We start from the raw sequence: 24342 nt of genomic DNA, 5'->3' as shown, positions 1-24342 counted from the left end.
AGCCCAGATGCTTACAAAGTCACAAGGGAAAGGACACACTGTTCAGAGGAAAGCAAGATTTAATCTCTACAATCTACAGTCTAGTTTCTCTAAACAGTGAGCAAGAAGCATCTTTTGCATTTTAAATTTCAGCATTTCTGTTTATAGTTTCACTTTAACAGCTAAATTACTCCCAGGCATGGAAATTAATTATCAGCATTTGTTGCAAAACACCTTGAAGTTTCTGTGCTGGTCTTGTATAAAGGCCCATCTCTAATCACACCTCCCAGTGCAGCAGCTTTCCTTAAGAGCCTGAGAGATTTGGAAGCACCTGTAAAATTTGCTTTGAGTTCTTTCTTCAGCAAGTGATTTCCTACAGAGCAGAGCGTTCCCTCAGTCAGGATTGCAGGAGGAAGCCCACAGAGGGAATGCAGTTGGATTTTGTCTGGAAGCACAACAGGCAATGCACAAGGCAGGAGTCTTCAGACCTAAATCTTGGAAAGCAATGCTTGATGTCTTCGGATCAGTGTCCTGTCGATTTCTTCCACTCTCCGGCATCCTGGAGGAGAAGTTGCAGATCAGTTCAAGCCCCTGATTTTCCAACCCACTCTAAGCCTTTTCTTTATCTGCCTCATAAAAATCTCCATTCTGTCAGATGAAATCCACCCCTCAGCAACCGAAGATTTGTCACTACTTTTCTATGGATTTATTGCTCTCCTTGTGAAAAAAAACCTCACAAAATAATGTTTTCACCTAATCTATTCAGTTCCCCATTTATAAGGCAGGGATAACAAGTCTTTTTCCCATTTCTCCACAGACTAAGTTGTTTAGATTGCAGACATTCCCCTCATGCAAGTTGCTATAGCACCTTGCCTAGGGCAAATGAGAAAACGTGATTTTGGAGAGGAAATGCTGATGTCCCACCTGTCAGTGCCATTGCCAGGCAAAACTCTTCCTTCAGCATCTGGAGAACTTCTTTTGCTCCTTCTTCACCCTGGGAGATTAGGAGACAATGAGAACTATGATGTGTACGTTTATGTGTGTAGGCACAGACACGTATATGTGTGCCAAGAAAGGTTTTCTGCACAAACATAAATCCTGAGGGTTGCTCATAGCAAATTTGAGCAAACAGCAAATCAGATGATGTGGATGCACACAGATGCATCACACACACACATATGTGCATTGAATAGGGTTAAACAGTGACTCTAGGGATCTGTAGTCAGGCATTTGGGCTTTCCCCCACTTACCTGATAAGCCAGGCCCCAGAGGACAGGTCTCCCAACAAAAACAGCTTTGGCACCAAGAGCCAGGGCCTTGAGAACGTCCGTGCCTTTTCTCACACCTCCATCCAGGAACACCTCCACCTTCCCCTCCACAGCCTCCACGATCTCAGGCAGGACATCAATCTAGGAGAGAGAAACCAGGAACACAGCTTGGCTGCTCCTGAAACCCTATTTATTTTTTGAGCCAGTTCTTACACACAGGATCCAAGCTTTACAGCAGCTTAATGAGCAGTTGCATGCCTAAATATACACCCAAATAACACAGCTTTGTATTGAGAACCAGCAGTGACTTTGCAGGGTAGAAAGTACATACAAAGGTCAGATTTATTTGGAGAGTCACATAAACAGAATGAGAATCAGCAGGGTCTCAAAAAATGGGCATCTGACCCCATGACACATATCTGACACAAGCCAGTATCTGATTCTTATGCAGAATATATGAAACAGCAGCACTAAGGAAGCCTTTTCATGGTGTTACCTCCCAAACTTCCAGCCTTCACAAGCTTGGGGATGAAATTGGATCAGCTCACTTTTTAAATAATCATCTTTGCTCCCTGTTTAAATTTCCCATTCATTTATCCTGAGGGCCAGCTCAGGAGCCCAGAGGCAGGAGTGTACCTACAGACAAGGAGTGAGAGAAACACATGCCTGGAAGAACTTAGAGTGGGCTGAAAATTTTTAATTAATGTACTTTCCCTCTTGAAAATGCATCTAATTACAGGAATGACTATAGAGAAAAACTTTTTAAGATAAGAAAACATTAACTTTCCTCTAAGTTTTGAGCAAGGCGGGAAGTAATTTCTTTTAATGCACATGTATGCTGCTTTCACTGAGCTCTGCTCATCCCTTTCTCAGCTTATCCCCTACACCAGTGACACAAGTAAGGGGGGAAATATTTTTACCGTTCTCAGGTTACAAGTGTGTAACCAGGGAAATAAGTAATTCCTCTTGCCACGCAAGAGGTCCCAATGAAAGGATGAGCCTCCTAAATCCAAGCCTGGAGCATTAATTACAGGGCAAATTTTCCTACAAGGCCACCTAAATAGTTCCTATTCATGAAAATCAGGAAAGGAGCACCACCAGAAGCCAAGTATTAAGGAGACTGGAAACAGTGTGTGGAAGTAAGACAAAAGACACACAAATTCACATCTTTCAAATACGGATGTAATTCATTTCCTTTCTAATGGATAAAAATGACTAGAAGATGGAGGGAAAAAACTTGAAAGTGCACTTTGTCTTTAGATTTGGATTAAAATTTTCTTGAAGTTTGGCACTTGCTGTGATTTTCCCCCTCCCTTTGGTTTTGCTCTCTTGCCAGACATATTTTGGATCTATTTCCACATCCAGAGACCACTTTCTACATCCTGACAAACCATACCAACATTAAAGCACTCTAATAACTAAAGCATGATGCAAACCATAATTAAAACATAGATTTCCTCAATGTGTAACTAGACACTAGAAATATTGACCCGCTTGGGTTCAGCTCATGATCTGAAACCCCATGAAACTGAAGCAAATTATTATGTTTCCAAATCAGAACCATTTAACATGACCTGATACAGATTCTGTATAAAACCAGGCATTGTGGAGTAGTGTTCTTTGTACCAGAAACCCAGGGAACACATCAGTTTTAGCAGTTCTCCTCTGCCCTGTGGTGTGGCAAAGGAGTAACTCCTAACAAGGAGTTTGCAAATTTCTCTTCTGCTACAGCTGTCAAAAATTAATTTGTATTTCTTGAGCTCTCATGAGTTCCTCAAAATGATGTTTTTAACAACCTTATACATTGTTGCTGTTGGATTACCTTACACACAGGCTTGCCCAAGAGTTTCAAATGCTCTCAGTGAAATTGGGGAATACATTCCCAGGAGGGGACAAGAGGACCCGTTCCCCTCACCCTTCAGGGAACCAGCATGGAAAACAGGAGGTTTTTCATCGAGAACATATTGGAAATACCCAGAGAGGCACAACTGGGCTTTGATTCCCCTCCCTTTCATTCTCTTTTTATTTGTGCAGCTTTCCCACACCAAATGAAGCAAGATGAGTGATGACTGGAATTTTGGGGTTTTTTCTTCATCCTGAGCACATACTTTTTCATTTTCCTTTGCTTCTTTCTGTTTTGCCAATGGAGAAATTCTCAAATCCCTTTCACCTTTGGAAAAGTCATGGGGTAGCACGACAAGGAAAAGGAAAAAGGAAAAACTGTAATTTAACCACTCTCTCCCTTTTCCAAAGGTGAAAATACTTGAAAGAAGAAAAATGGAGAGTTTCATTCTGCTTTTAGCTGTTCCTTAACTGTAATCTTTCAGAAGCCTCCAAAGAATATTAAAAGAGGAAAACCGACCCTAATACAACCTTCAGTGTGCTGCAAATGGCAACGAGGGTTTTTCAAAAAAGAATGAGAAAGATGACATGGAAGAGGAGAGTGGAAAAAACAATTCTGCAATTCTGAAAGATTTTCCAATTTGATCTACCAAGGAAAGGCTGTGTCTAACTCAGAGTACAATGCGACATACATAGAGAAGTGGAGAGAGGTTTTTTACTTTTACTTAAGGCATAGAACACTTATTCCAGGTTTTTCCTCCAGCTACTGCATGTTCAGAGAAAGCAAACAAGAACCCAAAAGGCAGAGAAAACCAGAGATTACTGGAGCATATTGGCATCAGTACTCACAGTAGCAGGGACCCCATCAAGCTGTCGTGCTCCGTGATTTGACACCAGGATCCCATTTACCCCAAGCTTTACAGCTTCTCTGGCATCATCAGCTAGGAGAAAACCCAAACAAGATGTGTCCCTCCATAAGTGGGAGCTTGTAGACACCACACAAGGAATCACTAAGAAAACCATTGTCAGCTCATGCAAAGCCAACTTAGGGCTTCAGCCTTCCAAAGCCTTTCCTCAACACAGAAAAAGGTTTTATCTTTAAGTAATGAGACCACAAAAGCAGCTTGAAATTTTGGAGCAGAACATTTTATCCCTTTGGATCAGCAGCCACTTTGGCAGCTAGCCCTTATTTTCTCTATTACGTTCCAGAACTCATCAGTAAGAAATGCCTTTGCTGAACTATTTTGTCCACTGCAAAATTACTGGCACGATGGTGGCGCTGGTGACACCACCAGGCACTTCTTTAGGCAGCTGCTCCCACAAACACCGTCCCTGGTGGGTTCCTGGTGGTGCAGGAGGAGGTGACAGCCGTGCCCTTGCCCTGACCCAGGAAGCAGCAGGGTACCCACCCCTGAGGATGCCCTTGAGCACGATGGGCAGCGAGGTCAGCGCCCGCAGCCACTTGACGTCCTCCCAGCTGACGGTGGCATCGATGGCCTCGGCGACGTACACGGCCAGCCCGCTGTCCTCCCCAAAGTCCTTCCCTGAGGAGAAGGCCAGATCGCTGCTCGAGAAGTTCTTCAGGCTAAAAAGTGACACAAGACACAGAAAAACAGCCTGAGGAGGATTCTCTGCAGTCACCATGGGTGCCTAATGGCAGCATGCAGTATGCCTGAGGCAAAGCTTTGCTGCAGTGCAGGGCAGGAGCAAAACCAGCCAGTCCCAGAAGGTCAGATCCCCCTCCTCAGTGAGCCAAAACCTTTGGCTGACAAAGCATTTGATAATCAAAACAAGCATTGGATCTTTAATGTCCCATCCAACCCAAGTCTTTCTATCTTTTTGTGATGGTTTTGTGATAAATCTGGGACAAGTTTCTCTGGCCCAAGGTAATAGTTTGACTTCTATAGCAAAATAAATAGGGTTGGGTTTTGTGTTTCAAATCCAGGGAATTCAGCTGTGAGAGGAATAGGGGATCAGGGAAGAAATAAAGTTTTCTTATGCTCCATGAAACAGATGGATGTCCACGAAGCTCTGCAAAGAATTCAGAGTTTTCATCTGTCCAATAAGGCCAACAGCCAGCCTGTCTACCTTGTGTCCCTTTTGTACATTTCCTTGTAAAATGGAGAGAGGAAAGGAAGCTCATGTGAAAACATTGCTGTTACTTGGGTTTTCAGCAACAAAATCTCCCAGGTTCTAGCACATCCATGTCCCAGTTGCCCTGCTCTTCTGAAACTCTGTCCTGTTCCACATTGGGCTATTTAATACTCACATTTCACATTTTGGGAAGTGCATGAGTGTTTTTGCATGGAACCTGGCTGGTTTCACTGCTGATTTCATGCCTGCAACAAGCAGCATTTCACATGGCTTTTCTGCTCAGCTCCAGGCCCAGAAGCAAACGAGAAAGGAGCAGGCTCTCAGCAAGATCCAGCTTTTCAGCTGTTGGTTTGTGGAGGGTGGGGTGCCCAGAGAAAAACAGAACCATGGATAAGATTATATAAATAACTGTTGTTTTTCTTGGCCTGCAGAATGCAGATCAACACTTGGATGAATGTTGCCTTACATACATTTCAGAGCACAATGGCACCTTGTTGTTGCTTTGAAACTTTGTTGAAAACCCGAAGCCAAGAAAAAGTTATCACATAAATGAGCAGAGCCCCACGCTAGGAGAGTTTCACTGTGGCTCTGCAACAAAGCTCTGCCTAGGCAGCACTCAGGGATCTGCAGTGATGAATTGGAACCTTCAAGGATTACTCCAATTTCTCGTGATTTCATCCTGTTCGCTCAAAACCTTGTTATATTTGGGCAAATATAACAAATATATTTGGGGTGGGGTCAAAGTGCTTCAGAAATCTCTTCAGCTCTCCTGCTCTCCTCAAATATCTTTGGGTCGTTGGACTCGCATTCAAGAACTCCTCAACCCCAGGCCTTAAAATTCTACTGCCCCTAAAAAGTAAGCTATTTTCATAATTGCCTAATTTTATTCTTTAGAGTAAAAGGTCAGTGTATATTGGTAATGTGTCAAACACAGATCTCGAGCAGGATTACAACATAGGGCACACACCAGTGTGGTACATTTTCATGTTAGATGTGTTGGGGCTTTTTTGCTTTCCAGTGCTTCCCTCTTAAAACTGTACTTTAACAGAGAAATCAGGGCAGAGTTTCAGTTCCTCTGTCAACTTTCATCTCTTAGCTGCAAGTACAAGTGCATGGGGGAGAGCCAACACTCATGCTCTGGAGGGGTTTTAGCCAGCAAGGTAGAGAAGAGCAGAGCCCCATGGCTTATCTTCCTTTTGAATAGTATGGAAATGAAGAAAAACTCTAGATGAGATTCTTGCTAAGTACATGTTACTTACAACACATGTACAGTATAACACAACAATCTTTGGAGACATAGGAAGAACGATTAAATTTCACTGACAATATACAAAACTAGCTTTCACCCAGAACTCACCTAAAAGTTTATCTGCTTCAAAGTGCATTAAGCTATTTTCTTTGTCTCTTCATTTTCATGCTCTAAATAATTCTAACATGTGCCATGGTAGACTGTGGTTCTTACCAAGATCTACATTCAAGAACCTCACAAGATTTTTAGCTTCAAGTCCTGGATATCCCATTGAGTAAATATTCTTGCAGCCAGTCCTTGGCTGCTAGAACTGTGCCAGCACTTCAGCATATGTTTATCAGGGGAGTCTCTAGTCTTATCAATTTGTATTTACAAAAGGCCAAGCAAATCAGCACTTAAACACCATTGTAAGGTTAAAATCCTGGTTTAACTCTGTTAAAATTGAAATCCTCATTGGCCCTGCAGTAGGGAGGAACTACAATTAGTACTGAAATCAATGGTGATGCCACAAATTCTGAGACACAGAAAATGTCCCAAAACACACTGTGGGGTAAAAACTGCCCTCATGGAGAATTTAGAAAGACTGATACCCATATGTTTCCATATTGGAGTAAAAGAAGAGTTGGAGTTGCTCAAAAAGGGGCTCTGCAGTCAGTAGTGACATGGTCCTGGACCCAGAGCAGGGCCATTAGGACAACACAGGAGGAACCACAACATCTTTCGGAAGGGACTTTTGGCCCACTTTTGGAGCCCAGCCCGTTCCTGCTGGTGGATCCCAGTTCGGCATCAGAGCAGGTCAGTCCAGGCTCCGCCCAGCTGAAGTTTGAATACAGCCAAGAGCACATTGATCCATGCATAAAGCAACGCCCCGCGTCTCTTACTTCAGCAGCCTGCCCGGCACAGCATCTTTCATTGTACCAAGAGGCAGGAAAGCTTTGTTGTGCCCCAGGCAGACACACGCACGGCCCCACAGAGGCGCTCCCGGCCCCAGCTTCTCCCCCAGCAGCCCGCGGCGCTGTCCCGGTCCCGCAGCGGTACCTGAGGTGCGGGGGCATGCGGAAGCGGTTGCGCACGTCGGCGCGGCGGCGGCCGAGGTACGGCGTGTCCACGGTGAGGAAGATGCCGCGGAAGCCGGCGCTCTCTGCGCGCCGCACCAGCGCCGCCGTCACCCGCCGCTCCTTGTACGCGTACAGCTGCAGCCAGCGCAGCGCGGCCGGCGCCGCCGCCGCCACCTCCTCCATGGACGACGTGGCCCAGGAGCTCAGCATCATCCCCGTGCCCACGGCCTGGCACGCTGCAGGAACACAGAGGGACAGTCTCAACAGGAGCGTTCAAATAAATGCATTTAAAGCTTCCAGGTTTTTGGATGCTGCCGCGTTGCCTCCCAAAAATCGCCCTCCGCACAGGCAAAAGTGAGTTTTTTGGGATGCTTACTCCCAAGTTGGAGCCTGCTTTGTCCTATTCCTGGTCACATCTCACAGCAGACGCCAGGGAACATATATTGTCATGGGGCACTGGCATCGTGCCGGCAGAACTCAGTACATCCCTCTGGGTATGCAGAGTTGCCAGGACCCCTGCCAGGGGGCTCAGAGACCCTGGCACACAGCCCAGAACACCTGTGGAGTTGATTATGACCCGTGGAACAAATTACCAGCTTTGTATGAAGACCTGAAAGCCACAGAGGTTCAAGTAGTGTAATAATAAAATTATCACTAGGTGAAAAACTAGATTTTAGGGTTTTTAGAATAGGGGTTTTTAGGGACAAGACAGAGGGACTTGTGTCACAAACATCTTTTATGGAAAATCCTTTCCTTAGGATTTTTCCTCCTGAGAGGCCTCAGGAACAAAATGCAAACAGTGGTTATCTGCTGCTGTGGAATGCAACAGGTGGATCTTTGATGGGCCCATGGTGGATGTTTGTAATTATTGGCCAGTCACAGTCAGCTGGCTCAGATAGAGAGCCACGCCACAAACCTTTGTTATCATTCTTTGCTATTCTATTCTTAGCTGGCCTTCTGGTGAAACCTTTTCTTCTATTCTTTTAGTATAGTTTTAATGTAATATATATCATAAAATAATAAATCAGCCTTCCGAAACATGGAGTCAGATCCTCATCTCTTCCCTCATCCAAGAACCCCTGTGCACACAATCACAGACTTGGGCATGTCCAGCCCTCCTTCTTCTTCTCTACCTCCATCTTCTGCTGTGATGTTAGGGATTGGTTTAGAGTAGAAGCTCACTGTCTAACATAGGTGATAGGTATTGGAAAGCAATTGTAAACATGTTATACATAGTTTGTAGAATAGAGATTACACCGCCCCGGGGGCGGTCGGGGTGCCTCTGTCTGTCCTGCTGGACACACCTCAGCTGGACAGGAGAAAAAATTTTATAGCTAAGATACAATAAACAACTCTGAGACCGAAAACTGAAGAACTCCAACTCATTCTTTGAACATTCAGGCCAAAACAGAGACTTTGCATGTGTCTTGGGGCTGCAATAAACTGCAAACTCCCAAGACTGTGCCAGCGTCAAACCATGACAGGCTGCACCAGCTAACCTCACACAGATAAGTTCTCCTGAATCTATCACTCATTCTTTTTGGAGTAATCTGTCACTTATTGTAAAATAAAGGGAAAACACACTGTAAAACTCAGAAATATTATAGAAAGCCTCGTTTTCCTTGGTCTACCACAGTATGCATATTTTTAATGTAAATGGACCTCTGTTTCAAGACGTCATCCCCAGCCCATGGAGGAATTAAAAACTGGTCTTTATGACAACATTTTATTAAATAAGGATTACAAGCCTCTTGGAGTGGAAACTTATGAACAGCTTATTCAAACAAATTGGTTACACCCTCCCAGGGCCACCAGCCAGTTTTCCCTCACTGGAAATCCAGCAGCAATCACCCAAACCCTTCCAGTTTGAAACCATCCCCTGCCTCTCCTTTAAACTGCTGGACACAATTCCCTCTACATCGGGAATGCTGCAAACCCAGGAATTGCAAAACCCTCACATCAGATAAGGGAGAAATGTAAATGTTATGGTTCAATCTGCCTTTAGGTATCCATTTATTTCCATTTTTGCCTTTTATTCTCACGCCTACCTCTATTGCAAAAGCAAAATTTAGTTAGAAGCTGCACAATAAATAATTTTTGGTGAAGATATAAATCATGGGATATCACCATATCCTTTCAACTTAGCTGCCCATGTAGCAATAGAGAAAATAGTGCCTTTCTCTTATTTAAGATCAGGTTTAAGCAGTTTGGTTCAATGAGAGTTCAGCCATCCCAGATGGGGTCATGGCATTTTCATGCAAGCATGCTCACAAAATTCCCCTCGCCTCTCCTGCAAAGTTCACAGCTCTCTGGTGAAGCACCAGCTCCACACACGCAGTTAGGTCTCTCAGGCAAATCCAAAGTTCCAAGACAAAATTTCTCAACGTTTTAGAAATCCCCAGTTCCAGTTTTGATCAATCTGTGCTTGATCTTGATCATTTTAAAGCTTATTTTGACAATTTTCTAGACTTCTAAAACCATGAGATACAAAGGCCTGAAGTGCTGCCAGGTTTGCTTGGGTTTTATTTCTACCTCAAATTAGGTTTCTCTAAAAATAGCTCCAACTTCTCACACATTTAGCTGCAATTGAAGAAAACAGAAGCAATTCATTTCCTCTAACAGCCATATTTTACACTTCACTTTTGGGGTGCTGCAAATTATTATTTCAAATCAGTCCCACTACAGCCATATTCCACAGGATGCTCCTGCTGCAAAGTGTGACATTTGCCAGAGTTTAAGCATGAGATGTTTTTGTAAACCAGCCTTTTGTCATGCCATTGCATGATTGCTTTTAGTTCCTTGTTTATGTTTTTTGGGCTTTTTTTCCCCAGGTCATCTTTTAATCCTGAGCCTTGCCCAAAGGATAATTCACAGGGTGCTGGTGCACCCTGCAGGCTCCTGTTGGGCTCTGTGACAGCAGAGAGCACAGCAGGAGCCATGCACAGGGAGCTGGGGGAGTCCATGGGATCACAGAAAGGTAAAGAATCTCTCCCTCATCCCCAGTCCAAACCTGCCCTCTGGCACCTTGAAGCCATTCACTCTGGGAAACTCAACTGAGGTGTTTCACACAGCAACAAATGGGACAGGACCAACCTGGGAGCCCCAGTGGGGAACACAGCAGTGACCTTTCTTAGCCCTTTTTCCATCCTGAAGCCTCAGAGCATCCTCCCCCACCATGCCTCTGGATTCACATTAATTTTCATATCTCAAAATCAACCTCACCTTTTGATCACCACACAGGTAACAGGTGGGTACAAAGTCCTGCTGCTTTCACTGTGGCTGAGCACAAAATGTAACAAATGGCCAAACCCCTCCTTCCCAGTCACAGCCATGTCTGATGGGCAGAGGAAACGCAGATTTCAGTGCTCAGCATCACAGAGAGGAAAAGCACAGTAGCAACCTGTTAAGAGCCGGGTTGTTGCTGCGCTGCTCCCTCTCCAGTGGGAATGACAGAGCTGCCAGAAGCTCTGTAAAGCAGGGGAATGGAACAGCTTTGCAGTCAGCACTGCTGTGCTCCGTTTGGCAGAGCAGAGGGTGCAGGTGATGGTGAAACCCTTCCTGCCTCAGCAGCAGCCTGGAGAGGGGCAGGAGTGCAGCTGCACAGGGCAAGCACAGAAACTCCAACCTGAGCACTGTCAGTGACAGCTCCCAAAATACCTGGCCAAGAACACAGTTGGGTTCTCAGCCTGATTTTCTGCCATTCATGGAGAAGCCAGGCACTGCAATGCTGCTGTGAGGTAAAAACAGGAATTTAAACCACTCATTAAGTACAATATGGAATGAGCAGGAATATAAAGACAAATCTCAATAAAATAATGCTACAGATCTGTTCATGATCAATTAAGGTTGCAAAACACCTCATCTACTTCTTGCTGAGCAGCTGGATGGTGCACAGGATTCTGATTCAAAGTGGGTCCTGTTGGTTTGCAAGCACAGCATGAAGTCGGGTGGCAAAGGAATGCCTTGGCTTGGAGGAGCAGGGAATCTGCTGATGGACAAGCAAGAGGAAAAAGATCCCATAGAATCAGAAGGGTTCCATTGAAAAGTGTTTGGAGAACAACCTTTTGCTCTTTAGTGGCTAAGATTATTCATCGAATTTGGCAAATATTTTTAGTCAAAGAGGTTGAAATTGGAGTGGGAAGGATGAGAAAAAAAACACCTAAGTCAAAATGTCATGTGTTGATCTTTTCAAAATGGAAATGTTTTCTCCTGAGCTGACACTTTTGTTTCAAAACAGAACTATAGCTAAAAGCATTAGCCAGTAGGAAAATGAAATAAAACATTATGTTTTGGATCAAATGAAACATTTCAGTTAATCCAAAACAATTTTCCTCCCAATTTTTCAGTCTCTACTGAACAGAAAATCCATTCTTTGGAAAATTGCCACATACACTGATGAGCTACAACTAAAATGCCAGGCAATATACTTGAAGGAAGACCTAGAAAAACTGGGACAACTGCCAAGGTGCATGAAATTGTTTCAAGGACAAGAGAGCTTTCTCTGTAAGGAAGGACTCCTGCTACATTCAGACAAAAGTCAGAGAAAACTGAGGAGCAGCCTTATTACAGCCTGCATAGACATTTTTAAAAAGTCATTTATTACTTTAAAGTCTAGCTAATAGGAGTAAATGCAACATGTGGATTTGAGGCTGTTTGACAAGGTTTGACCATTAATGCAGTTTATTCTGCTCAGAGCGGGCTCACCTAACCTTTGAATAACTTACATTATATTGGCTGGCCTGTCACCAGCAGCTCTCAAAATGACAATTGGCTGTTCTCCCTAGAAAAGATTCTTCACTCACACAGAAGCACTGCCCATGAAGGGTGTTTCAGGTGAGCTGACAGATGAGCACCTGCCCTGCTCTGGGAAGGGGCACACCCCTCTCCAGCAGCCTGGCTGCTGCGGGACAGCATCCCTCAGGAAGCAGCAGCCCCCAAACCCTGACAAGCCCCAGAGCAAGAAGCTGTGAGGGCAGAGAGTTCTGAGGGACACCATGACATGCCCTTGTCCCCAGAGGGCACATTGACCCTACAGCCCATGGCCAAACCTGCTGGGAGAGCAGAGCAGCTCTAAGCAAGACAATTCCTGTCACTCCAGGGAATTCTTTAAGCATTGTTCTCAGTGCTCAGGGAAGGAGCTGCCATTGCTCTCCTCACCTCCCTGCTCTGCAGGGCAGCGTGGTGGGAACCAGGATTATCCCTGAGCTCAAGGCTGACTGGTGGCACACAGGGAGGCTCCTCTGGGAGCTGCTGTGCCCCAACAGGAGCCAGGGCACTGCCTGGGAGGGGCCGGGACTCAGGCCACGCTGTGCCTCAAGGATCATGGCCACGGCAGAGGCACCACCCCAAACAGCACGTCCTGCACACCTGAGCCAAGAAAAGCCAGGCTTATGGAGCAAGCCAGGCTTGGCAGAAGCCACAGGACTATGATCAGGCTTCCTTGGCTTGTGCAAACCCATGCAGCTGAAGTAGAAGCTGAATTAAAGCAACCAAGGGTTTGCTCACTTAAGCCCTGTGCCATCTCTGGAACAGAAGTTGGATGTGGCAAACCCCCGATCCCGAGTGTCCCAAGTTTAAGAGAACCCTTAAACCAAATGTGTACTTACAGCTAATTTCTGTCATCTTATAAGGTCAAACCAAAAGCTTGGCACAGAGTGCCCCTCTCCTCCCCTAACAGCACAAAACCAAAGCCATTCTTTTTCTCCCCAAATGCCAATGCAATACAGAGGATGTGATTTGACTACTGCCGATCCTTTGAAACCTATGAAAAATTCACCAGCTCCAATGGATAAGTTTACTGGACCACACATTTTAACTTTTGGTGGTGCCAGTACACTGAGCTGTGCCAGCTTGGAAACCCAGGAACATTAAATGCAATAATCACGTGTTAAAGTTTGCAAATGTGGTACCCAGCCTTACTGTACCATTCAACTTTTCGTGCCATTGAGGATTTATGTTTAAAATGTGGCCAGGCTGCAGCATCAGTGGGAATTTCTGCTAAAAAACATCCTGAATTTTGTGTTCCACATCTCTGTTTGCACTCAATGTTTCAGAGTTTCCTCCCTGCAGGACCTGGCCCAGAAGGGATCGGCGGGGCTGCCAGAGGATGGGGCAGGAGCAGGCGGCCCTTCCCAGAGCGATCCGAGGGGCTGCAGTGCCATCGCGTGGAACAGCCGGCATTTACTAACAGGGAAAACAGCGGCTCCTCAAACAGCTCCTGGGCGGGGAAAGCGCGGCCCCGGACGTGCTGAGAAATGGGAGACGTGTTTGGCACAGACAGCGCTGCAGCCCACCCCCTGCACAGCACAGCACAGCCATGAGAGCTGAGGGCAGCTCCCGCTGCAGGGCTCAAACTGCACTCGCTTCACACCACATCTGCTGCACTGGGCATGGAAACCCTGCCAGATGAATAACCCAGCCGTGCACAGGATTAATGCTTTTTAAAATATCACCTATTTAGGTTTTGTGCCCTTTTCCTTTTTTCCACTGAAATACACAGCCCACATCCCTTATTCAGATTTAGTGCCATCCTGCAGCTGGAGTTAAAGAAGCAAGCAACAGCTCCCCATCTGAATTCTGGTTAATATCCTTTTGTGCAGCTTCTAGCCCAGAGGAGCCCTTATCTCACTGCCTCCCTGGGATGCTCTCAAAGAGCTCTCTTCCAGGCAAGGATGCTTGCCAGGCAAAAAAAGGCCTCAGAATTTCTGGAGTCAATTCTCTAATGGGAAGAATGTTGCTGTGGCAATGTTTACAGTAACACAGAATGGATGGATTGGTAGATAGATGTTTCAATTTTATAGGCAACAAATTATTCCCCTCTTGTATCCTTTATTTCCTCCCCACCCCGTTTCATAGAGAGGGAAACCACAACAAGAGTGAAAGAGTAAAAAACAAAGGCAAGCATCAACCCTGAGCAGCCGCTCAGACCGGGCAGGAGCCCGAGCCAGCCGGGATGCCCCGACAGGCACCGCCCTGTCCCTCCCCGCTCACCTCGGGCTGTGGCCGTCTCTCCGAGCGGGTGAGCCATGCGCTGCATCGCGGTGGCGGCCACGCACACGGGCACGGTGACCCTGTGCCCCAGCACGGAGGTGGACAGGTCCATCACCGACACGTCCCTGAGCACCCGCGGGTACAGCTTCCACCTGGCACACACACAAATACACCGGATTTAAAGGGCTGCAGCGGGGGGAGCGCACAGGAGCGGGTTCTGCTGCTGTCTGTCAGCGAGGCTGGAGCAGAACCCCACTGTGCCACCCAGAGCTGCAGCAAACCCCTGCAGGGCACCACACCTGGAGAGACACCTGCTCTCCCTGGACACTTCTGGCTGGTATTGCTAGAAACGAAAGACAGGAGCCGTAAAACAGTGAGGTTGCGGCGAGTCTCAGCCCCCTGAAAGCCCCGGGGCAGAGCTGGGCGCCAGAGGCTGTGTGCGCACGGGAACCAACAGACACGGGATTATTGGGAACAAGCCTGGCCTGCAGGCTTGGGACTCCCTTTTCCAAACCAGAGCAAACTAAACACAGTTAACCTGAAATTACAGTTCACTGCAGCCAGGCTGCACACACAAATTTACCTTTTTTTCAACTCCCACCCACAAAACAGCATCAGAAGACCATGATCCCTATTAGGGGATCAACTAGACACCATAACACCCAGAGTTTTATGAGGAGGGCTGCTTTCCTGGGGATGCCCGTGCCATGGGACTTGTCCCATCATTCAGTGCTGTCACAGCAGTGCCACCACTAGAAGCCACAAGAGGGGGTGCCACACCTGGGGCTGCCTCTCCTGAGCTCAGCCAGGCCAAAGCCTCCCTGCAAGCACCGACCGAGGCCTCCCATGGCTTCTGAACTGTAACTGCAGAGAAGAATTAAACATTATTGTCTAATACTGAACCTGAGCAACTGCTCAGCACCAGAATGCTCAAGACTGATAATATTGTAAATACCAGCACAGAGAGAGAGCCACTGCTACCCTCTGGGAGCAGAGGTGAGCTTGAGCATTAAAATGAAAATTCAGGGGGAAAAGACAATCTGTTTTATAGAAAGATCAAGAGAACATTTCCCCAAAAAGCCTGGGGCAGATCCCACCTTTCTGAAGGCCTGGGGCTGTGCCAGCTCTGCAGGCAGCGCTCCCCAGGGAGGAGAAGGACAGTTATGATGCTTGGAAGGAGAGGTGTGGCTGTGCAAGTCAGCTGTGCTGCTCAGTGCCAAGACACACACGGCAGGAACATCTCCTCTCACTTGTTTTCATGCCATTGTAACACTTTGTTATTTTACAGGGGAGGATGGGCTGAGGGTGGGACAAAGAAAACATCACTACTATCTGCCCCTTTTTTCCCTAATCCTCATTCCAAAGGCTTCCACTCTGCCCTGAGGTATCTTTTCCCAGTAAAAAAACAAAAATCCCTTTATAACCTTGCTGATTTATGCAGTCAAACCCAAAAGCATGAAGGATGCGAAGCATCTCCCTGTTCCCCAGGCTCCTGGTTTCTCAGATTGGTACCTGCCTCTGCCATCTCACAGCCAGCGTGTGAGGGTCAGTCCTGAGGTAAAACATCCCTGTGGTGCTTTTGTCTGGGAAGAGAAACAGGAGGAGCCAAAATCCTCCCAGAAGCGCATGGGAAAAAATTGATGCAGTCCCAAGCAGAAATCCTCTCAACCAACATCCAGCTGGATGGGTGCTCCTGATCAGAACTGAGCACTCCCACAACAACACCAAGCAGGTTCACTACCTGAGTATCATCACCCTTTAGTAAAACCTGCTCTTGCTTTGGAAACTCGGGTGTTTCCAGCTCCGAGTTGGGCAGACACTTGACACCAGTGTTGTCTGGGCAGGGAAATGCCCTTCCCAGCAGCAAGGAAAGCTCACAGGCAGCATTTCCCCATCACCAGGGCACATTCACTGGGCTGCACACAGCACCTGCTTCCTCCAAGTCCTTCAGTGAAACATTTCCTGCACGTTTTGGAAAAAAACTTGGATTTATTTTAAATTCATCATCTCCTCATCACCCACATCTTTTCCCAGCCAAGTCCACACTGGTGTGCTGCAATCAGCAAGTGAGAGTGAGTGCATCCTTGTTCCCAGCTGGAAGCAGGAGGTGCTGCAGAGGGGAAGGCAGCAAGCACTCCCAATTTAGGCAGCTCCAGCTAAAAGCTGTTTGGAAAGAAGGATTAAAGGGAAGGAAGGGGGATTAATCTTTTGGGTTTTTTCCTTTTTTCTCCATGCTCAAAAAAAATTTGTTTGTAAATTACCTTGCAGTGGGCTAAGATAGAAGGACTGGCTACTTTCAGTTGGGAAAAACATGGAAATTTTCAAACTGCACCATATTTTCAAGCAGCTCCTCTTGTCCTCTCCTGAGCTGTCCCAAATCCTCTCGTGCTGCAGGGCAAGAAGCACATTTGGAAGAAGACAGTGCTCAGGCCAAGCCTCCATCCTAAACCCAACCCAGTTTGCTGCCCTTCTGTCTCCTACAGCTCCACTTCCCTTCAGGGGCTGGTGCTGTGCCAGGCTAAGCAGCAGCTGCTTTTCCTTGGGGAAAGTTCTCTTCCCTCCCAGCATGTTTTGCCATCCACACTCTTTTTGTGGTGCACTGGGAATGTGAGGTGAAAGACATCACAACAACACAACTGAGTAATTATTCCAAGCATTCCTTTCCTTTTCTGCCCTGAACTTCCCAGACTTGTCTGACCCAGTCCCACCATCAGCCTTGCTTTCCTAACCAGTGTTTAAATTACCTCTGTGGCCGTTTCAATGCCTTTAACTGCTATAAGGTAGCAGGTTTGCAGAAAGCCTGTACTGATGAATTGATGATGCACTGCTGAAGCAGCAGCTGCTGCTCCTTGCACATGACAGAACAAGGCAGCTTCTCCCAAGGCCTGCAGGAATTCTGTGGCAGGAATGGATTAGCAGGAGCCTGCTCCACATCCCCCTCCCTGGCATGCTGAGAGGGGAGGCTCCAGACTGATTTCCTGAATGCCATCAGCCAAAGGTGTCCTGACCTTGTCACAAAAATCTCTCCTCCATCCAGGCCCCTCACTTCTGTGACAACTCCAGGGGGGATTTCAGCTCCAGACAGGCCTGGGAGGACACTCAGCATTCCAGGGGGCAGAGCAAACCCAAGGAGAAGGAAGGCAGGCACCACAGGGAATGACATATGCTCTGCCATCCCAAACCATCCTTCCTGGCCTTAATATCTCACTTCTGCCAGGGCCATTTGAGAACTATGCATAAGAAATACTTTTCTGGCCTCAGCAGAACACACTGATGTCAGCATCCAAGTGCTGGTTCTTTCCTCAGTCCCAGGAGAGCTGCTGTACCTGGGGTTAAACTCACCTTAAACACTGTCCTTGTGGAGGCAGCTTGGACTCTGGGAGCTGATTACACAAAGCACCTCAAGGCCAAGACATGCCTTTTATAATCCAATTGACTATGAATTGTGCTGCTCCAAAAATTGCATGGAGTGTTCTAAAGATACTGCAGGATCTAGCAACACAACCATCCATTAGGGTCCATTCTTAATAACAGTAGTAATACTAGTCCTTAAGAAGATCATCTATTTATTTCTCCAGAAATTAAATCTTTGCCAAAAAAATAATAAAAGAACTCAGATGAACCCAGCATTGGTTTTCCACCCTCACACCTCACCTGAATAATCCTGCACCATGAAGGTACAGCCCAACCATTCCTGCTTCTGGTTCAGCTTTGTGCTTTCTCTTCCATTCAAATTTCCAAATATTTAATAATCTGCAAATTTTCTAAATCAGACTGAACCCTGCAACTAAGCTTTCTGACAGGAGAAATCAATGGCAAACAAAGCAGAACATGCTCCTGTCTTTCACAAAATCATCTGACTTGGTGATCTTTGTGCCTCGGGGGTGTAAAGTCCATCTGACTTTGTATTTACCCACAAGCTGCAGCAGGAACAGGCAGGAACACCAGGACTGCGTGGGTCAGAGTGAGCAGCACTTCCCTACCTATAACAGCTGGGCCATGCTTCTCCCAACAGCATCCAAGGGAAAAGAAGGGTTCTTCAGAGTCCCTTGTGTCAAATAGATCTTATAAACTCAAATATTACAAAGTCTTTACAGCAGGTTCTACCTTTTAGGGATGTATTCCCAGGAATCCATTGCAAATAGGGTCTAAGGACTGTTCATGGCAGCATCCCACGTGCTGAGAAAATGGGATCTTGTTTAATGTCAGATAAATACAAATGGATGGAGAGCAAAGACAAACACCTCCCAGCCCTTCCTCCCCACTCTGTGGAGGGGCAGTGACACAGCACTGAGAGACTTTCAGCCACACCAAAAGTCACTGATTTCTTTTAATGTCTCAGGCACTGCTCATGAACATCCCCTTCAGTCCCAGGCTGCCTGCAAACACCACAGTTTCAAACACCTAAAACTGGAGGGTTTTACTGAAAATCTGAAAGAAGATTCAGGAAAGATGAGGTAAGCCTGAAGCCCACAGGCAAGGAGCCCAATGCAAGGAGGTCTCTTATCAGAGGAACCCATCCCTGTGGCAGGACAGCTTCAGAGCAGGGCTGCCCTTATCTGCCTGCTCTGCTGCTGCCAGCACAGCAAGGGATGTGCCCAGCCCTTTGCTAGCCTGTCCCTGGCAGCTTCAGATCCCACCTCACCATGATCAGCTTCAGCAGTTACAAGTCAAACACTCACTGCTCCTGCAGTTTATTGCCTGCAAGTGCTTCCTTGGAGAGTCCTTTCCTTAATGTCTCATTTTGCTTTTATGAGGGCAAGTAGCATCAGAGCATCTGGAAGCATTAAAAAAGGTACCATAAAAATCAAGTGAGTGCTGCTCCATCCTCTCCTGCTCCTATTCACTCCTCTTTTGGCTGTGTTTGAGCAGGGGAGTTTCTGTGATGGCAGCTTCTGCATGGAGCTAGGAGGTCTGGAATAAGCACTGGAGGTGAGTTGTCTCCTCTTGACATTATAAAGCTTTTCTATGTGTGCCCTTAATTTTAAGGTTCTGACCTTTGAGATTCTGCTAAATGAATTGTCACAGTCTCCTACAACCTTCAACTTGCATCAGATTTCAGCTGAATGGCCCACAGCCTGTGGAAAAGCAACTGGAGCAGTGAGTAGCAAAGCAGAGAGGGAGAAAGAGCAAGGATAAACCAGGACAGTCACGGTTTGTTTGGTTAGGCTCAGAGGAACTAAAGACAAAGCCTTAGCAAAGACAAGTGCAGGGGGTTAAATGCCTGCACCAACAGAGCCCCAGAGGGAAGGAGATGTCAGCAGCTGTTTGAGCAGCTTGACTGGGCTCAGCTGGGCTGAGGAGAGCAGCCTCCAGCTGCCTCCCTCCCTCTGCCCTGCTCAGGGACATTTGGGAGCAGGGAGCCAACCAATGGATGCCATTTGTGACACTTCCACAGCAAGTGCCCCTGACTTCATGCTGACCTTGTCCTCTGAGGCTAAGGCTGACCTGAGCCCAGGTCAGTTTAGAGGGTCAGTCTAAGTCAGAAGTGGTTTAGAACAGTTCCCAGCATTTACAGTACCCCCTGGTGAAGGGCTGACCTGCTGGAAATCCCTGAGCACAGCTCAGACTAAACCCTGGCTTTCCCCAGGGCTGGGAAATGCAACTCCTTCTGCAGCTCTCATCTGGACAGGCCACAGCACTAATTCAGTTTAGGAGAACTAAGGAAAAGGCAGAACTGACTACGGACCTAAAAAGTACAACTCCACCCCAAGATGGGGTTCCTTGTTGGCACTGTAACCCAAAACATAGAAATTACAGCTTCATTGGCTGATTAAATACTGGAGCTGAAAGTCTCTGGAGAGAATTTCTGTTAACAAAAGAATCCAAATGCAGGTAAAACTAAAAAGGTGCTAATGGATTTTAGGGACTGCTTTTTGACAGAAATTGTTGGTGGAGGAGTGAAAGAGGAGAGAGTTGTCCTGAAAAAATCAGCTGAGAGTCTTTCTGCTAAAATAGAAAGACATTGCAGAAAAATGGAGTTTTGTTCACAGAGAAAAATCTAAAATTGCACCACTAAATCGACCAGAACTTACACCCCCTGCCTCCCACCCCAGCCTTCAATCATCCTCCTACCTGGAGAACGCTGCCACATTCTCTGCCAGGGTTTCCTGGTCATCCGCCCCAGAGCTGTAATAATCATACACAGACTTGGGCAGGAAGCTTCTGGCATACTCCTCAAAATCTGCAATGCACACTGGCCTGCCAGACATGGCTGCAGATCCCACTGGCTTACTGTATTCCCACTCCTTTAAACTCCAGAGTTTTGCCTGTAAATCATTAATATGATTCCAAAAAAAAAATAAATACACCAACTTCTTGTGTCATATTGGACTTCAGCACCATCTTTTAGTTCATGTGGTCAAGGCCAGCCTAAAACAGAATAAAATATGGTAAAAAGGAAGAAAATTAGTAAGCAAAGAAAGAAATGTGTAGTTAAAGCTCCAGTTACAGGAACGTACTTTCCCCTCTGTCATCCAAAATACCCAGGAGACAAAGCAGAAAGAGCTTGCTCACACCCAAAAAGTAAAATCTTGATTTGGATGATTTCTAAAAGCAGCTCCCAGCCTGCACACACAGGGTAACACCTAACACAGGTGAGACTGCAGTTACTGCCATTAGAATCCTGGATACCAAGGCCAGTTGCAGAGCCCCAGCTGCCAGACATCCTTGGGCAAACGGCTCCTGATTTTCAGGTAATTCCATCTCCACAACCCAGAGGGCTCCTGTTATTCCTCAGGAGTCAGATGCACTCACTGGCTGGAAATAAAAACATCTTATCAAAGACACAACCCTCATCCAAAGTGCAACACTTGGTTAGCATTTCTTCATTACTCCTTGTTTTAAATTTTAAAAAACATACAGAGTTTGAAAGGGGTTTGCAGTAATTGTTTGACAGGGAAATTAAGAGTATATCATGTGAATATATTCATTTTTTCAGCCGCAGACTGCACATTAATATCAATTTACACCCAATGACACCACAAGGCATTTGTCACATATCAGTGTCATAAACAATTCAAATGCAAACTGCTTTAACCTTGGCACTTCACTGCGCTTGCAGCAAAAAACTGGGGACATGTCTGCTTGCATTTATTTAAAGTTTGCATCATCTGTGCTAAAAACAGGTATTTATCCTGGAGCATGAGAAAGGAAGTGCTGCATTACAGCTGAACATTCTAATATGTGCAGCTGAGCTCAACCTTAACAAACTCGAAAGGTTTTTATGTTGGGAAGTTGCAAAAATTTCTGGAGGCAACAGTGTGGCACCTCTCCCTGCTCTATAATGACTGTATTCTTCAAAACTCTCCCCACCGTGCTATTTATTTTTCCAGTTAGATGCTTCTCTGCCACATGCACAGGATATTGGTGATTTACTTTAATTGCCCTAATTTGCCACTCGGGCTCAGAGCTCCTCTTCCCTCCCCTGCAGGGAAGTTTCTCAGGATCCTCCCACATGTGCCACTCACACCCCAAAGCCCCCCTGGGACCACTGAATTCCTGCTGCAACCCACCCAACACACCTTGGGATGCTCCTCAGAGCCCAGGGGTCCAACTGGAACTGGAGCCTCCAGCAGGATGCACCACTTCCCATGGGGCTGAGCTGGAAGGTGCCAGTATCGGCACACAGGGAGCAAAACTAAGGAAAATGTGAGATTTAGTACCAGGTCTCCCAGCAGATCTGACACCAACACACACAGCTTCCCTCCAAGTAATTGGCTCCTGATTTTAATGAATTTTTCTGGTTGAGATTTTCCCTGGCTGCTTAATGAGGCTCTGGCTGTCTGACCTTTAACCCTGGAGCCAAGGAACAGCATCATGGCTGAACAGCCAAGAGCAACCACACAAACCTCACTGCCACAGCCCATGTCAAAAACCCCAGAGTCAGGGTGGTGTAAGCATCCCCTCCCTCATCTCCTGCTTCTCCCCTGCTCCTTTAGCAGGAGCTACAAACAGAGAATGGGGTCACAATGGAGCTCAGCTGAACCAGGTCCTGCAATGGAAACTTTCCACTGTGGTTCAGAAAGACCCATCACCAATTCCAGAGGGAAAACCCCACAGAGGGCTGTGGAAGAGTCACACCTTGTGGCTCAGAAAGCACTACTTGCAAAAGCCAAGAAGACTTCAGAGAACAACCACAACATGCTTGGGCTGGTGGCTGTGACTTTAGCTAGAAATGGAGACTTCTGCACAGCACTCCAGTCTGGTCCTGTGTCCTTCTGCAGGATGAAAGACAACATCAACAATCTCCTGTCAACACACAAAAACCTCTGCAGGGGAAACATAGCCCAGCTGGGACTTTCTCCCTTCAGTTAGCTGCAGTAAAGATTAACTGGAAAAGTTAACTGCAGCATAAAATCCAAACATTTTAGTGTACAAGCCATTGCCCATTTCTCAAGACTGTTGTGCAAAGCTGTTTTATCAAGTACTTCACATAAGTAAAACAGTTATTTTGGCTTCTGAATTCCCCACAATTTCTCCAAATAAAGCCGTAAAACACCTGTTTTCTAGAGTGTTTTTGGACAGCATCTTACATCAGCCAAGGCTCAACCAATTTGTTTTGTCCTCTCCAAGCCAGCCAGGAGAACCAACAGAAAGTATTTGTGGAGTTTTCACCCCAGCAGCCATCCAGCAACTCCACTGTCAGAGTCCAAGCCAAGGGATGCTACAGGGATGAAGGCAGCTCCTTGGCCATGCAGCAGGTGGCTGGAACAGGCCCCTGGGTGTCTCTTTTGGCAAGTCTGGAGGCTGCTGGGATGGCAGAATAGTGCAGCACTGAGCAGAGGACTGATTCCCCTGGGAAGAGCTGGAGGGTTCAATGAACCCAATCCAAGGCAGATTTACCAAGATGTGTTACTGTTGTCCCCACAACCACAGCAACCAAGAAATAGAGTGCCCTTATCAAGGTGATTTTGTCATTTCCTGATGTGTGACACACCTGGAATGGCCACTGCCCTTTCTGCATCCTCTGCAAGCACATGAGGCACAGGCCCAGCCTGTGCCAGGAAAATCTGTGGTGTGCAGTTCAGCTCCCACACTCCCCTGGAATCCAGATTAACAGATGTAAAAGTCTGAAGTACCAGCAGGCTCCAAGTAATTTTCATGAGCCATAAAAAACAGCACTTCCATGTAAAATAGAAATTAAAATGAAAATATTAGGATACCTACATCCCCATTTGTTCCCTGTGTGTTTAAACACAGAGCTTTCCTTTCTTCTCAGGAAAGATGAAGTGAAAGTAAAAGCAGAGAGTTTTAGGTGTTTTTCTAATGGGAGAGGAATGAAGATGTTTGGTTAAAAATAAGTTATCACCACAGTACTTATTGAAGTGAAACACAACTTACTCCTCAGCAGAAGGGAATGACAGCACACAATATTGGGCAGCTGCATTCCCAGAGCTGGGACTTACCACTGGTCCAGTTCCAGACAGAAATACCAAGCTTTTCTTCCACTTCAGTTCTCTTCAGTATTTCCTCTACAAAACTAGAGCTTGGATTTGTCTGATTGCTTGAACCTGATCAAAACCTGATCCATTTTTTCCTGTAGTATTCCATGTGATGTTTTCATGGAGAAAATTTCATATTCTCACATGACAAAAGAACGAGATGATGAGGTAGCAAACAAAATGCTCCCAAGGCTTCATTTGATACCTTTCCAACTTGCACTTTGCATCCAGAAACGAACACAGTGGAAAAGAAGAAAAGCAAAGTGAGTGGCAACGGCCCAGGCCCTGTAGCTGCTCATTCACAGGGAGAGGCATTCAGGTAACACCTGAGCAGAGGGAACCCAGTGCCAGATCCAGCAGCTGCCCCAAGGAGGGCCAGGGGTGGTTCCTGGCTGTCCCTGCTCCCTCTGCACAGCTGC

The 24342-nt window shown here is 46.4% G+C and overlaps 1 protein-coding gene across 2 annotated transcripts; it reads right to left on the bottom strand.

Moving 5' to 3' along the window:
• Positions 1 to 41: 41 nt before the first annotated feature.
• HAO1 (hydroxyacid oxidase 1) lies at positions 42 to 20736 on the bottom strand. 2 transcript variants are annotated; one of them, XM_059468352.1, is made up of 8 exons: positions 20556 to 20736; positions 14481 to 14632; positions 7471 to 7726; positions 4499 to 4674; positions 3939 to 4030; positions 1230 to 1388; positions 904 to 973; positions 42 to 538 (listed from the first exon to the last, which is right to left on the bottom strand). In XM_059468352.1, exons 1-8 carry the CDS (start codon positions 20690 to 20692, stop codon positions 468 to 470), a joined length of 1113 nt encoding a protein of 370 aa, XP_059324335.1. In that variant the 5' UTR covers positions 20693 to 20736; the 3' UTR covers positions 42 to 467. The 2 variants fall into 2 exon arrangements, with proteins under 2 accessions (XP_059324335.1, XP_059324336.1); XM_059468353.1 differs by lacking the exon at positions 14481 to 14632 and having other exon boundaries at positions 20556 to 20684.
• Positions 20737 to 24342: the final 3606 nt, after the last annotated feature.

The sequence above is a fragment of the Ammospiza nelsoni genome, chromosome 3 (genome assembly GCF_027579445.1).
Source record: "Ammospiza nelsoni isolate bAmmNel1 chromosome 3, bAmmNel1.pri, whole genome shotgun sequence".
Taxonomy (NCBI): Eukaryota; Metazoa; Chordata; class Aves; order Passeriformes; family Passerellidae; genus Ammospiza; species Ammospiza nelsoni.
The sequence above is the reverse complement of the archived record's forward strand: the minus strand, read 5'-3'. Positions and strand labels throughout refer to the sequence as shown.

Bases quoted from the DNA above. Each gene is read 5' to 3' on its own strand.
- HAO1 (XM_059468352.1), bottom strand. From the start codon at position 20,692: ATGTCTGGCAGGCCAGTGTGCATTGCAGATTTTGAGGAGTATGCCAGA. The intron at 14,633-20,555 runs GTAGGAGGATGA...TGTGTGTGCCAG, and splicing joins AATGTGGCAGCGTTCTCCAG to GTGGAAGCTGTACCCGCGGG. The intron at 7,727-14,480 runs GTGAGCGGGGAG...GTGTTCCTGCAG, and splicing joins AGAGACGGCCACAGCCCGAG to CGTGCCAGGCCGTGGGCACG.